A 15,545-nucleotide genomic window follows, 5' to 3' on the forward strand; every position below is an offset into this window, starting at 1 on the left:
GAGGACCAGATCTCTCTCTCTCTCTCCCTGTTTGTCTCCCTGCTCTCTTTCTGCCTAAGCAATACTGAAAACTACATGCTGAAACACTGCTAACATATACAATTAACTGATTTCATGGTTGTTGGATTACTAAAGACTGAGACAATATAATAGTTTCCTTGTCCCAAAGGACTATCCACATAATTCACAATATTTCTTAAATTAAAAGAAAGTAAATTATTCCCTTTCTACATTTGTACAGCATTTTCTTATTACTCAGATTAAATATAAAGTGAATCAGAATGCAGGAGTGTTAATCACATACAACAAACTGGTTCAGTCTTTGCACTTTACTCAGTGATATTCTTCTGATCTCTGTAACCAAGGCTGGGATTATCATTACCACATAGAACCGCATATTCACTACCCAGTACAGAGAAATGAGGTACTTTTAATTTGTGTCTAGTATAGTGATGAAATGCCAGTTTACACTTTTAAAAACAACTCAGAAGGTTTTTTTGATGAGATATAAAGGCAAAACTTGGTATCCAATGTTATCTACAAAGGATTACTGAATTCCAGAGGGAAAATTAAAATGATAGTTTTAATAACTAACTACCAACAATTAATAATGAACTCAAGCTAAACAATAACAGGTGTTCCAGGATCCTAAACAGAGCCAGGTGAAAGCAGGAGTGATGTATAAATACTAGATATGTATTGAGCAATAATCTCAGCAGGAATCATTTCATTCTCCAGTTGTCACTCAGAGTCAGTTTCATGTCAATGACCTTTTCCCAAATTAATGTGCCCACATAAATCATTTTAAATCATTTTTATTCCTTTATGTAAAAATTAGCTCATTACACTTTGTATTTATCATTCATTTTTTTGTTACTGCCCCATTGACAAGCATAAGACAGTGTAATCCCTTTTTGTGTCAATGAAAAACCGAACAATTTGTCAACTTTTACTTCCCTTCTCCTTCTTATTCTATTTTAGTGCCTGGCTAAGAAATACTAATATAAAATATTGCTTCACATATTATATTTTCAAAACAGTAAGTGTAAACATACATGAAATAAATCAGAGAAAAAATAAGGTAAGGTATAGAACAGAGAGGCTTATGCTGATACATTTCAGGAATGGTTTTTCAGAGTTAGAATAATATACACTGATATAGATTTAAATCTATGATCTTTGGAGCACCATCACCTGTGCATTATGGCACATCATTTCTGTATATTCACTAGCATAATCCACTTTAACCCTAAAAGACATGCTTCCATCATTCCTTCTGACCTTCAGCTGTTGATTATTTCATGAAGTTGATTAGTACTTTCACAGCCAACATCCTATCATTCCTCACTGCTTTCAGCAATGCATGCTTCACTTTGCCATGTGACTTTGTTATGAAATATTCTGTCACCGATTAGCAGATAATATAAATAGATGAAGTAGCAAAAGAAGGTTTCTTTTTATCACAAACTGAAATTTAAAAACTAATGGAGCAATCAAGGAAACAATATATATATATATTAGTATTTATCAAACTACGCATATCAACAATATGTTTCATCTTAAGCATGTTGATCCTTTAAAAGCAAAGCACATATAAAGTATGATTTTCTTCCGATCTTTCTATTTTACTTTACTTTTTTTTTCAGTCGCATCTTCTCTGAAGTTCAGGTCAATCAGAAGCTCTCTGTCCTCCTGCCTCAGCCCCCTGAGTTCTGGATAACAGTACTGTGTCATCATCCAGCTAGAGTAAGGCTTTCTCCAACCACCAAAGCTGAATGATGTTGGCAACAGATATCTTAGGGAAATTTTATTCATGATATGTGTACATTAGGACTTGAGGAACCTTTCCATGAGGTACTCGTGCAAAGGTTGTGATATAAAAAATTGAAAATATTAAATTTGAGGTGTCCCAACACTTTTTTGCATATCCATTGGATGCTTTGCAAATGGTAGAATGTCATTACTGTAAATTCTGTTTTAAATGGAAGAAAATTGAAGAGCAGGCATTCAACAGCTAGTTCAGTCTCATGCTAGGAAAGAATTAAGTATATTTTTGTCCAAAACTCTCTTTTCCCCAGTGATCACACTTCCTTCCTCCCCATGTCTATCAAATGTTGTTAGGTGAGTACATACAGATGTAGGAAGAGATTAGTTTCATCAATAAAGTATTATCATTTCCAGGCTCATCTTTCTTCATCACACTTTCTAAATAATATAAACATGGATAAAGAAAAGAGTAAAAGAAGGGGAGAAGAGAAAGAATAGAGGAGGAAAAGGAAGAAGCTAAAACCATCTGAGAGAATCAGCTATTGGGATTGGCTTCATGTTCGAGAGTGATTAAGTTCTCTTGAGCTTTTAAATATATAGGAACTAAATGTATCACATACTTGCTCATGGATGATATCCTTGGCTGTCAGTGTATGCATACACCGACATTTTAGAATTGTAGAATGACTTCCACAAAACAGTTAAAGAAACAAATTACAGTTTGCATTAAACTGTGAGCTTCCATTCCAAGTATTTAGTCCTTCAGATCATAGATATTTATAAAGCATAGTACAAGGAATCTTAATTAAAATTTCCTTAGCATACTTTGAATAAAAATAAAAGATACCAAGAGTGGAGGTTTATCACTGTAAATGAATGCCTTACTTTGTTATAGTGATATTAACAGAGTTTTAGCTCTCTGGAATCACCAAAGACCATACATATGTAAATAAGAAAATCTAAATGTCCTGGAAAGGTAAGTCTTAGTATTTGAGAAGTGATGGATTTTATAGTGAATTTTATCCACTATTAGAAAAAGATGTTTTTCTGATATGTTCCTTGTTGTGTCTTTTCTTCCAAACATACCAGGAATCAAACCAAGTGACTCATCGCTTCACTCCAAGATATTATTAAAGATATTAGCATTTATATATATGAAGATATTAATATTTGAGCTTTCAACTGATTTCATTTGCAACCAGCCATGCAACAAATGCAAGTAAAATTAAAGGCCCCCATACCAGATATTATTTCTGCATATTATTGTCTTTATTCTAGGTCTGCACATGCATTATGCAAGTTTTTAAATGAAAATGTAGCACAAGACAGAGAAAGCAGACAATTTTAGAAACAAAGGCTATTAAAACAGACAACAATAAGAATTGTTTGGAATACCTGGTTTTAAATCCCCATGGACAAACATGTCAATCATATATCGACAGAATGCATACTGATCTGACAGAATAAAGAGAAAAAAGAAGCAATGAAAACATGTCATCAACATTTGTCTATTTTATATGGAGACAAGGTGTAACAAAACAAACAAAACAGTGAAAGTCTATTTTGGCTACTGTTTATTTCTGTAAAGGAATAAATTGTGATATTACAAACATACAGAGGCAAATAAATAATAAACATAATGTTCCACATATTATGTACAAAACCCCTTAACTATGGAAACAGACTTGTTCATGATTAAATCAGGGTAAGAAATACTTGAAAATTCAAAACCTTTTCCTAAGTTTAAAACAATTATTCTTACTTGTTCTTGTGAGATTTTTGAGAAAGAAACATGAGTTGTACAAAAGAACATTCTCTCCAACTAGGAATATTTACCAACTGGTAGTTAGATTCAAGACTCTTGCTAGCTGCCCAAGTGAAGCTGCAGATTGTTTCTTGAGGGTAAACCATTGTAACCTGTCAGGGTCCTGTTCACGGAAACTCTCTTTATTAGAAATATGATCTGAAAAACTGCTCAAATTCACCAAATGACAGAAATATTCAGCTAATTAACTGAATGATTATATGAGATTATTTCACATTCTTGGCTAGTCTGTAGTCTATAAAAATAAAACTAACAAAGTAAACAGATGTTTGTCACAGACAAGGTTCAAAGCGATTTCAGGAGTTGGATTTTTTTCTTTCACCTCTTAATTACATATATCCATGGAAATCCATATTCTTGCTAACTTTGGATTCTCCTGTGGTCAATCTAACTCTAATTTCCACTCTAAAATCCTTTAAAAGAGTTCATAAACTTTACCATAGTATCTTTAAAACTTGTATACTATAAATCTTGTATTTAATGATTGACATTTTAATTTCCTTGTGGTAGGTATTTTTAACACACCAAAACAACACCGTAGCATCAGGAAAGTTTATTGAATTTTGTAGTATGACACATTTTAATTGTTCAAAATTATTTTTATCAAACAGAAAATAACTATATATATTTCTATATAAATACAAAACCAAGAATATTTATAAACCTCATTTTTTCAGAGTGTTAACACCAGTTGATAAAAATTGTATTGTGAAGCTCTGCCAGGTCTTGAAAGTAGTGAATGTCACTACTGCCCTAGATCTAAAAAATAGGCTCCTTTCCTTTAGTACTGACATAAGGGTATCAAACCTCATGTCATTTGTAAAGGTGAAATGTTCTCAGGTTGCTGAAATGATGTAGGGAATAGAAAAAGGCTATCTTTCAGACCAGCCCATGAATCTACTAGTTCACAGAGGTACCTTCAGGATGCCTTCTGTTGCATCCCAGGCTATGGGAGTCCTGTGGTATTAAGCAAAAGTAACATTGAAATAGGCATTTCTCTCTCTCTCTCTTTTTTTCCTTTTTTTTCACATTCTGAACACATTTTCCCCCCTCTTGTAAAATAAATAACTTCACTATAAAACAAGGTCAAGAATCTTTTTTTTCTTAAATGGAATATATAAATTTGGAGTAGTGCGAAATACCAATAATTCCCCTTGTTTTGGAATTTGTCTCTCTTTTCCTCTTTTCCTTCATATGTGTTTCTAAAACTGATAGGAAATATGCAAAAATGTAGATATAGGGATCTCTTACCCATATAATAGTTAACACCACAGGTCTATTAAAAGTATGTGTTGTTTGTTAACAGTCCCCCATGGTGCCTAATCATACTGGGGGACTCAGAGTTAGATCCCTGATCGTCAGACAGTTGTGATGGAAACCACAGATATATAGTCAAAATGGCCTCATCCATGTCTTCTAGAATAGCTTAAAACCAGGCTTAGCATCCTTTTTCTCCCTCCACTAGGGCTTCTTGCTGGTGGACCAATCTTCCAGGTTCAATGCTTGATGATGATGTGTTTGGCTAAAAGCTATGAGCCCATCACTCTCTTTGTCTTTGTTCAAACTGATTCATTCTGAATTAGGGGATGAAGACTAAAAGAACAGTTCTCCATGAGATGGAACTTGGGTTTTCCATGTGCTCCTTCAGCTCTACAGATCTTTCTATAATTTCCTCACCCCCATCAAAAATGTTTCTTCACCTGATTATTCTGACTGCACTCAGGGTTTTCTTAAATTTTAATTCTCTCACTGGCATAGAAAAATACACTTGATCAAAATCTTAATTAAGACAGTAACAATCACACACAGATCTCCAACCCTTCATTTCTTTTTTTCCTGCTCTTTTTCTTCATTTATACCCCCTGCCTCCCAAAAATTCACTCTGTGTAATTTAACTTCCGGGAATAGCATTTTCCCTATTATTTGTTAAATATGTTCAAAATTTATGAGGTATACAATATTTATTCTATAAAAGGGTTTGTATACCTCTTGTACAGACTAAGGCTAACCTGTAAATGCCACTTGTCCAAGGACAGACAACTTCCTGGAATGCTGGGGACTATTGTCAAGTGTTTTCACTTCAGTAAATAAATTGGTTGCTCCATCCATACAGAATGTGCTTGATCACCAATAGGTAGGAACATCAGATGGATGTTGGCAGCACTTTAGCCTTGTGGGTTTTGGCCTTTAAAGGCGCCCTATTGACCTAATTCAGTGCCATTCTCTGCAAATCCCAGGTACAGATCTGACCAGTATTAATAAAGCTTGCTTCAATTGGACAACCATGGTTTTGGGCTTTCTCCTCACTATTTTTGGGTTTAACACTCCTCCAAAATTAAATATTCTTTTCTGTCTCCAAGTGTAATAAGGTGCTGAATGTTTCTCTGAGTTAACTGAAAAGACCCACTAGTTTTCCTCATTAATTGTTTATTTACAGTACAGTGAAACTTTTCAAAGGGTATCAACAGTAAGTTTTGTTTATTATTGCCATGACTTCTGGTTTCAAGAGTGTAAGAATAGTTCGATAAGATTTTAGTTTGATGTGGCAAATCCTTTGTGGATTCAAAAGGTTTTGTTTGGTGGTGGTGGTAGTAGGATTTTGTGTTGTTTTTCATCTAGACTATTACTTAGGTAATGGATGGCACTTTAACAGCTACATGTAAATGATTTGTGACTTTGCATTTCTAATGACTTCAATATATCAAGGGAACTTAAGAAGAATATTTATGTATGTTTTAAATTATCTTTTTATAATGCTGAATTTCACCTGCCCTCAGGGTCAACCTTAACAATCTGAGAAAATTCTAGGAAGTTGGCCTTCTCCTGCCTGAGACTTCCAGATTTTAGAATATTCATTTTATGAAAATACTTCTCTAAATCCATCCCAATACAGTAGGAAACTACTCTTAAAGAAAGTCTTAACTGCCCAGCCCTCTGGCATTTACAGTTATAGGGCAGTAACTTTTATAAAGTAATTTTCTATTTGGTTATCACTTGAAGATTTAAAAAAAAAACAAAAACAAACAAACAAAAAATAACGCTCTGCTAGAGTTAATTTTATGTTTCTCATTCCCGTTTTGTGGTTCCTCAGGGAGTACTGGCTATGCCACCCAGGTGCTGATGCCTAGCCTGTGCTCCCTGTGGAGTATCAGCCAAGACAAAATGCATTCTGGCCACAGACAATCATCAGAAAAGGCTTTCAAACAACATTCTCTAATGAGGATGGGTGCATGTGGTCTGGTGTGCTGTGTAGCGGGTCCTCATTAGCCACACTTACTCTAGCTGCCACCAGTACTTGCATCGTTGTTAGAAAAAAATAATGAAAATAACAAAAGAATAAGCATAGTATGTAACAGCTATGAGATTTTTATTTCTCCACAGACTTGGCAGAAAGCAGCAGAAGGCAGGGAGAAATGTCAAATCATGTCAACTTTGCCATCTCACCTTGAGTGAATTTGAAGTGGTCTAAAAAACAGATTATATGATAAGCAAATATGGGTAAATTTATGGTAAGCATTTTCAATGTTTTCAGTATCTATACATGTTTATATACTGCAATAGTAAATATTGAAAGTAACCAAATGATGTGTTTATTGATACTTTTACTCCATAGGTAAATTTTGCTAACAAATGTCTGTCCCAGATAAGATTGTTTCCAAAAGAACCAAGGGCACTGTGTGTTTAAAGGGCTTCTTTTTTCTATTATTTGTATGAGGAACTGGAGAAGCCACCCAATTATTAGGAGTGCTTCATGCTCTTGAAGAGGTGAATTCATCTTCGAGTTCCTGGGAATCTAATGCCCTCTTCTGGCTTTGAAGTTTACCTGCATTCTTCCCCACAAATTCACACATAGACATACACTCACAGCATTAATTTGAAAATTATATATATACATATATATATCCACCCTTATTAGGCATAGTTTAACTAAGCAATTAAACTTTATTTCCCAGAGATGATTATAAATCAATTTCATTTTGCTATCAATATAGGAATTTAAAAATCGAAGTCACCTCTTTAATAAAAGAAAGAAAAAGAAAAAAGAAAATGCCATGTCTTCATTGTGTTTGAACTGTTACTACCATGTGACCAGCGTTTTAAAAACAAATGTTCTTAAATATCAGTTTGGTTAAAAAAAAAGAACAAAAGAAAGGGAGGGAGTGAAGGAGAGAGGGAGGGAGGGATGCAGGAAGGAGAGAGGGAAGGAGGGAAGGAGGGAGGGGGAGGGAAGGAAGGAGGGGAAAAATTAACTTGACTTTGGCCAGGCATTCTAAGTTAAATTTTTAATGTCTACCTAATTAAGTAATTATTTAATTGGTGTAGAAGTTCTCAGTAGGCAGTCATGACTTAGCATACTGTTTGCCTAGGTGCCTCTGCTTCTAAATGGAAGTGATATTTGGATTTCATTTTAATATATAACTAGCTCTTTATATAAAAATGAAAAGAGTAAATTAAAATGGAATTGGAATATATTTATGTATTTAATAAGTTTGGTTGGTGATATGACAAAATATAGTATTTGTGACCTGGAAAAAGACACCCTTTTAGTCCTAGTGTGACTAATTTCTCAATGAAATATGGTTTCCATTCCCAAGAGACAGGAAAAATAAGCATCCCAAATTGTGCTCATGTGCCTAGTCACTAAGTATTTTGACATTTAGTGTAAATGGCATATGCTTTATATAATGAAATACAGATTAAAATACACTTGATAAGTTTTAATTGGTTTCATTTTACTCTTTTTTTCTTTTAAGGACAATTGGGAATGCAAACTATCCAACTGTGCTTATAGGGAATCAAAAGACTAATTTTCTCAATTTTTATCACAGCAAAATACCCATTTAAAGTATTTTTCTTTATTTTAATCTGCTATAACACAAAGATTCATGCATGATTATTATTTACAAAGATAACACTTTGTATTTTCAATTTTTCAAGATCCTATAATCATCTTAAAAACAATAGGTTTGGCCGGGCTGTGGTGGCACATGCCTTTAATGCCAGCACTCGGGAGGCAGAGGCAGGCAGATCTCTGTGAGTTCGAGGCCTGGCTGGACCGATAGCCTCCAAAACAATACAGAGAAACCCTGTCTCGTAAAAGCCAAAAAAAAAATAGGTTTGAGCTACCTAACACTTACGAATCACTAAAAGAAGAAAAAAAAGGAAAGGAAAAAGAAAAAAAAGGTAACTACTCCATTCTTCTTTTCTTATTTCCTTTGTAAATATATTTTCTACATGTGCCTTTTGTCATATAAATACAAGCTTACATGAATTACTTATCTATCAAAGTTTAAAAACATTGTGAAGTTGGAAAATAAGTTGAAAATGCAGGGTGTGTAATTCATATAATATACATTATATTGAGAAAGAAAGTTTCCAGTTCTACAAACCAAATAGCCTTCCTATTAGTAAAGCTTAAAGGAATCAATAAAGTTGTATAGATGCAAATCAGATCACTTTAAGTTCTAGGTAGAATTATTTAATTGCTACTGGAGTAAAGAAATGTTTCCTGTGTAGCATTCCTAAGGAAAGACACCTCATTCTCAGAAACAGTTCTCACTGAGCCCACCCTGTGTCTTGAATAGTGAGGTCAGGATTTGTAGCATCCTGGACTGAGGAATGAATTTTGTGATGGATGGCACAAAAAGGACTCTAATGCTGGAACAAAGAGGCCCTTAATGACAATTTTATATTCATACAGCACATTTCTGTAAAGAATTTCCTCTCCATTTAAAAGGTATATTTCTGGGAAGTGAGTAAACATGTCATACTTGGAGAGCACACCTGTCCTTTGCAGAGCTTCCTGAAGATTTTCTAAGGGGACTGACTAAAAAAGCACCGTGACACTTCTTTTTCTTACAACAGGTTTCCAGCAACAATTAACAAACTTGGTAGTTGAATGCACATATTCTTAATAGTATCATTGCAGCAATATCAAGGAAGTAGAGTTTTCATGATTCTTTTCTTTTTCTTTTGTATGATTTGTACATTGCATGCTTGAGAAACTCCTTGAGGGTTGCTGTCAATTTTTAAAACCGTATGTCTCCAGAGTCTGACACCTACAATTGTTCAATTATTATTTAAACACCTGACTGAAATCCTCAAGGTCTCCTCACTCAGCCCCACATTTAAATAACTCCGGGTGCTCACACAAAATCCATGAAAATGCATCTAGCTATTTGAACACATTTTCCTATATTTATTAAAATGTTAATACCCAATTCACTGTACTTCCTTCAGGTATATCAGCTTGGATCTGTCTTTTACCCCATCTGAGGTTTAATTTTATTCTTTTTCAGCTTTTATTTGGACTGCATCTGCTTCTTGCCCAAGATTCTTTTAGAAACTCCAGAACCTCCGGCTGCCACCTCCTTGGAATGTTTACCTTTCTGTTCATGCTCAGGCACAGCTGCAGGCTCTTTGTCATCCCTCTCCCTGGCTTTTGATGTCGTTTTCGGAGTTTCTTTTACTTTTGCAGCTGCTGGCTTCCCTTTCTCCTGTTTCCCAACTTTCATTTCCTTCTTAGTCTTTTCTTCAGTCTTTTCCTTAGTCTTTATTTTCTTGTCTTCTGCAAAGAGTTAAGAAAGTTATTTTTCCTCATTTGCTCATGTAATTTCTAACTATCAGTATCCCTCAAGTAGAATTTTAAAAGACAAACAGTAACATCAACGGAAAATGATTGTCCAGGTGCAAAAACTGTTGACATTATCAGAGTATTATAAATTCTATAAATATGTTATTAGACATATCAGTCATCAGCAAGATGAGTCTCTTTCTTAATTTGTTCCTGAAAAGACTTATTTGGATTTTGTTATTACTGTTGTTGTTCCTTGTTTTTTACATTTTTTAATATAAATTTTTATTTAAAGTACAATCTTGTTTTACATATCAATCTCAGTTCCCTCTCCCTCTCATCCTCCCATGCCCCCCAACCAACTCCCCATCCTATCCCACCATCCACTCCCCAGGGAGACTGAGCCCTTCCATAGGGGATCATCAATGTCTGTCACATCATTTGAGGCAGAACCTCTGCCCTCCCCATGTATCTTGGCAGAGAGAGTATCCATGAGGGAATGGGCTCCTAAAGTCCATTCGTACACTAGGGATAAACACTGATCCACTGCCAGAGACCCCATAGACTGCCCAGGTTTCCCAACTGACACCAACGTTGAGGGAGCCTGGTTTGGTCCTATGCTGGTTCACCAGCTTACAATGTACACAATGGGTCATTTGTCATATGCAGAGATTGTGCCTTGAGCATCTTCAGTAAGAAACATATCTGCACTAAAGAGGCTAGCTAAAGAATTTCCTTTTAAGAGAATGTGATCACTTTGCTCCATAACTATTTGGTTTTTTGTTTGTTTTGTTTTGTTTTGTTTTTTTGATACATGGTTTCTCTGTGTAGCTTTGGAGCCTATTCTGGAACTCACTCTATAGACCAGGTTGGCCTCGAACTCACAGAGAAGCATCTGTCTCTGCCTCCCGAGTAGTGCTGCTACTAAAGGCATGTGCCACTGCCGCCTGGCTAAAAAAGTAATTCTACTACAATAAATGAAACTATTTTCCATTTTTTACAAATGAAAAGTTACCTGCATGGCGCTGAATAATAAAACTAGAATAACGAAATCTATTAAAGAATAACTGAGAGACAGACATCCCTAAGGACCAGAACTACAAAGCCTGACAGTACAGAAACAGATATGTAGTCCTACAAGCCAGGGACAATATTTCCGATGGTTTGTAAGACCTTAAAAATGTCCTAGGAAAGAGTGATAGCAAGCAAAATATACAGGGATGCACATATATGTTCAATAAACATTAACTTGATAGTGTATGTATTTTGGGGGGAGGGAACTGGCTTACAGATTAATCAATCTGTGATTCACTCAATTATATTTTGAAAAATTATTGACAATATACTTCATTTATGAACGTTAGTTGTAATTGGTATTGCCTATTTGACTTTTTTGCATATGGGACCATATACAACTATTTGACCTACTGTTAAGGGATCCATCTGGTCATTGTCAACGCATTGTAGAGGTAGGTATTCTTGACACACATGTTAAAGAATCTAATGAAAAATGCACTCCATGCATTATGCTTTGATATAAACTAAGCCATGCATCTGTGTATTTCATTGCAGAGAATGATTATATCATTTCAGAAACCAGTCTATTTACAAAACCCAAATCATCTGTGATACAGTTTTGATCTTCAGGACCAGCATCAGATGGATACACTGTTTTGAGAAAATTCCAGAGAGATGATGCTGCCTTAGATACCAGAATGAAAGAGGTTGAAAACCAGGAAGTTATGATAGTTTCTTCAACACTACAAGCCTCAGAGATGACTTGCACAAAGACAATACACAGATGGACACTACGGTAACCCAATTATCAAAAATTATTGCCATAAAATTCTCATAGATTGCTCTCTTCATAAAATGTAGCTTTTTGACTATACGGTTGAAAATTTCCTCTTTCCTTTGTTACAAAATAATGTGTTCTGCTTCTTTCTCCCCCTTTCGTACAACAAATCCATATACAACTTGATGTACACACATAAATTTTCCTTTCAGAGAACTTAGATAGGCTTGTCTCATTGCTACCTGATGGAGGTAAAAGATCATCACATTGTTATTATCTCTGGAGTTTCTAGCACAGCATTAAAGACATTGTGATATCTGCATTCATCCTGCTTCAAGTTTCTTTCTGTACAACTACATTCATTTTTGAACACACTGTATTTTTATACACCAAACTTTGTCTAGTACCATCTCTATATTTTTCTATATATTTGAGTTCCATAATAATCCATTCATATCCAAAAACTGCTGTCACTGGAATTAACCATCATCTCCTATGAGCATCTACTTGCTAGCACTTTTATTAAGGAGTGTGTGAACTTTTTTTCCTATTGTTCATTTATCTGTTTCCCATGCAAGGCTGGGAACAAGTTCAAGAATTCAATTTGTAGCTTTCTCTTACTTTACATCCAATACAGTGCTTATTTTCAGACAAAAACAGGGTTAATGCATTCTAAATTAGAAAGTATGACTCGAGGACATATATGATACAGTGACATGTACAGTGTACATATACATAAACAGTGTAGACTAAACATAATTGTACTTTGTATCTTTACCAGCCTTTTTGTTTGTTTGTGCTTTTGATTGAAATTGTTATTTTAGTTATCTTAAACGCCTATGCCTTGCAGACCACAATTTATTTTACATCTGTCCTTGTACCAGGGAGTTAAAGATTGGTGAAATTCAGATTTATTTTCATACCATCAATATTTTTCACTGGCACTGTCAATTATTAGAGACAGGACCATACATTCAACAGAAGCATGACTATAACTTTTTATATAAAAATGAAAACTTTCCTCTTCTATTGTCAACTCCAAAACAAGTAAATGTGTCTCACATTGGAGAAATGTGGGGGCAAGAGGGCATGCATGAGAACCCGGCCTACTTTGGCTCATTTCTCTTAACTTCTTACCCCTTCTTCTCTTCTTTCTTCTCTGCTGACTTTGTGAACTATGAAAATAGGCTCTGTGCATTAGGGGTCTACTATATGCACCAGGCACGGGGTGACAGTGAATTGCGCATGTTCTTTCAAGAATAATTTCTAGATGGTCTGGAAAATTACTGCCCTTAATATACTGTATTTTAAATCAATCAATCAATCAATCAATCAAACAAACAAACAAAAACACACACTGTGTCCTATTAAAGTGACAGAAGAAGCTATCCCACACCTATCATTCAATTTTAAAGGAGTTCATGTTTATTTTTAACTAAAATGTCACCTGTTTAGTTTATGCATTTGTAGTCTTCTATTTTCTTAGGAAACACCATATTCCCCATATATCATATGAAGACACATGCATTTTCTAGACCTAATGTAGCCTATATACATAAATTAAATATAGTGAAAACACATGTGTGATCATATTATATATGTAAAATGTATATGATTTGTTTATATCTACTTATGTAAATAGGAATCATTGGTAGTGGCACACTGAAGATGGCTTCCAACAACCCTACATTCTTCTCTCAGTGAGCATTGACTAGTCTTTTAATATGCTAAACAATGGTCTATGGCAGAAGTAATTGGATTAAGATTCCATATTAGTCAACCTAAGATCATTATTTCTGTTCTGACTTTCTCTTTTGTTAGGTTTAGGTAAGTCAATTATCATGTCAGCATGAATTTGTGACAATGAACAGAGGATTGACAATAATTTCAGTGAATCAGATGAGCCAAACTTGAACTATATCGTGTGCAAGACAATGAGTGCAGAAGTAATTGGATTAAAATTCCATATTAGTCAACCTCTGATTATTAAATATCTACATACTGAGTTTGTGATAATTTATTGTACTAGCAAAAGGAAACACATATATCTAGTACAGCATTTTTTACAATTATGATATTTTGCATTTGGTTTCTGGGTGCTCAAACTTCAAATTTTTATTTAGTGAATCTATCTTATTTTAAGAATTTGAGGATCTGGGGCGATTGCTTAGTTGGCAAAGTGCAAGCATGAGGACTTGAAATCAATCCCAGCATCCATATAAAACACTAAGAATTTTGACACAATCTCATAATCCCAGCACCAGGAAAACAAATGCAAAGAATCATATTTGTAAATAAATGTGGGACCAGATATGTCTATACACTATTGAAAGAATAATAAATTACAAGAAATTTGGCTTTATAATCTATTCTAAAAATTCAATTATTATTATATAATATAAACAGTTATTTATTTCCCACACCTAACTAGTTTCATGAAATTGCTGGAGTAAGATTACTCCAGTTTATTGCTTATATCAAACATACTTTAAAATCTGAGGAAAACATTTACACTGATGTGACATAATTGTACTATTAGCTAAAATGCATATTTTTTCAAACATTTGAAACATTAGTTAGACCAATTTAGAGTAAAAAATTACAGCTCAATTAATTTTCCAAAATAAGGAAGTGATGTTCTTTTTTCATATTTTATTTTTAAAATTAAATTAGAAACAAGGTTGCTTAACATGTCAATTCCAGGTCCCTCTCCCTTTCCCTACCCTCCTCCCACACTCTCCCACCAACCCCCCCCAATATACCCTCATTTCCCCATGGAGGATGAGGCCCTACATGGGGGTGTCCATAGTCTGTCATTTCATCCAGGGCAGGGCCTAGCACCTCACCCAAGAATCCACGGTGAAATGCATCTCACATTGTTGGATGGGAGTCCAAAGTTCATTTGTATACCCGGGATAAATACTGATCTACTACCCAAGGCTCAATAGATTACCTAGGCCTCCTCACTGACACCCACATTCAGGGAGGCTTGATCGGTCCCAAGCTGGATTCCCACCCATCAGTCTGGGATTCAAGAGCTAACCCTTGTCAGGTAAGCTGTTTCTGGGAGTTAAACCAGCCCAGTCTTAAACCCTATGGTCACCAATCCTCCCTCTCGGTTACTGGCTTTCTTGAGTTCAGCTCAGTGTTTAGCCCTGGGAGTGTGTCTCTGCTTCCATCAGCCACTGAATGAAGGTTGTTTCCCAGACTATCTGGCCATGGGATTGAAGGCTGGCACTCCCCAGATCTATGTATAAAATCCATATATGAGGGAGTACATGCCATGTTTCTCTTTTTGTGACTGGGTTACTTCAATCAGGATGGTTTCTTCTAGTGCCATCCATTTGCCTGCAAATTTCAAGATTCCATTGTTTTTTTTTCTGCTGAATAGTACTCCATTGTGTAAATATACCAACTTTTCTCTATCCACTCTTTGATTGAAGGACATCTAGGTTGCTTCCAAGTTCTGGCTATTACAAATAATGCTGCTATGAACATAGTGGAACAGACATCCTTGTTGTATGAATGGGCATCTTTTGGATATACGCCTAAGAGTGGAGTTGCTGGGTCTTGTGGTAGGTTTA

At 35.0% G+C, this 15,545-nt stretch overlaps 1 protein-coding gene across 1 annotated transcript in view; it reads right to left on the reverse strand.

The window, feature by feature from the left end:
• Positions 1 to 15,545, reverse strand: part of Trdn (triadin) — a 372,838-nt gene that overhangs the window by 230,473 nt on the left and 126,820 nt on the right. Inside the window, exons 8-9 of the mRNA XM_040758270.1 lie at positions 9,978 to 10,160; positions 3,163 to 3,222 (exon numbers count right to left, since the gene is read on the reverse strand). Of these exons, the coding sequence (XP_040614204.1) occupies positions 3,163 to 3,222; positions 9,978 to 10,160 (243 nt within the window). The remainder of the gene's footprint in view (positions 1 to 3,162; positions 3,223 to 9,977; positions 10,161 to 15,545) is intronic.

This window comes from Mesocricetus auratus, unplaced genomic scaffold (assembly GCF_017639785.1).
Source record: "Mesocricetus auratus isolate SY011 unplaced genomic scaffold, BCM_Maur_2.0 Super-Scaffold_100018, whole genome shotgun sequence".
Classification (NCBI taxonomy): domain Eukaryota; kingdom Metazoa; phylum Chordata; class Mammalia; order Rodentia; family Cricetidae; genus Mesocricetus; species Mesocricetus auratus.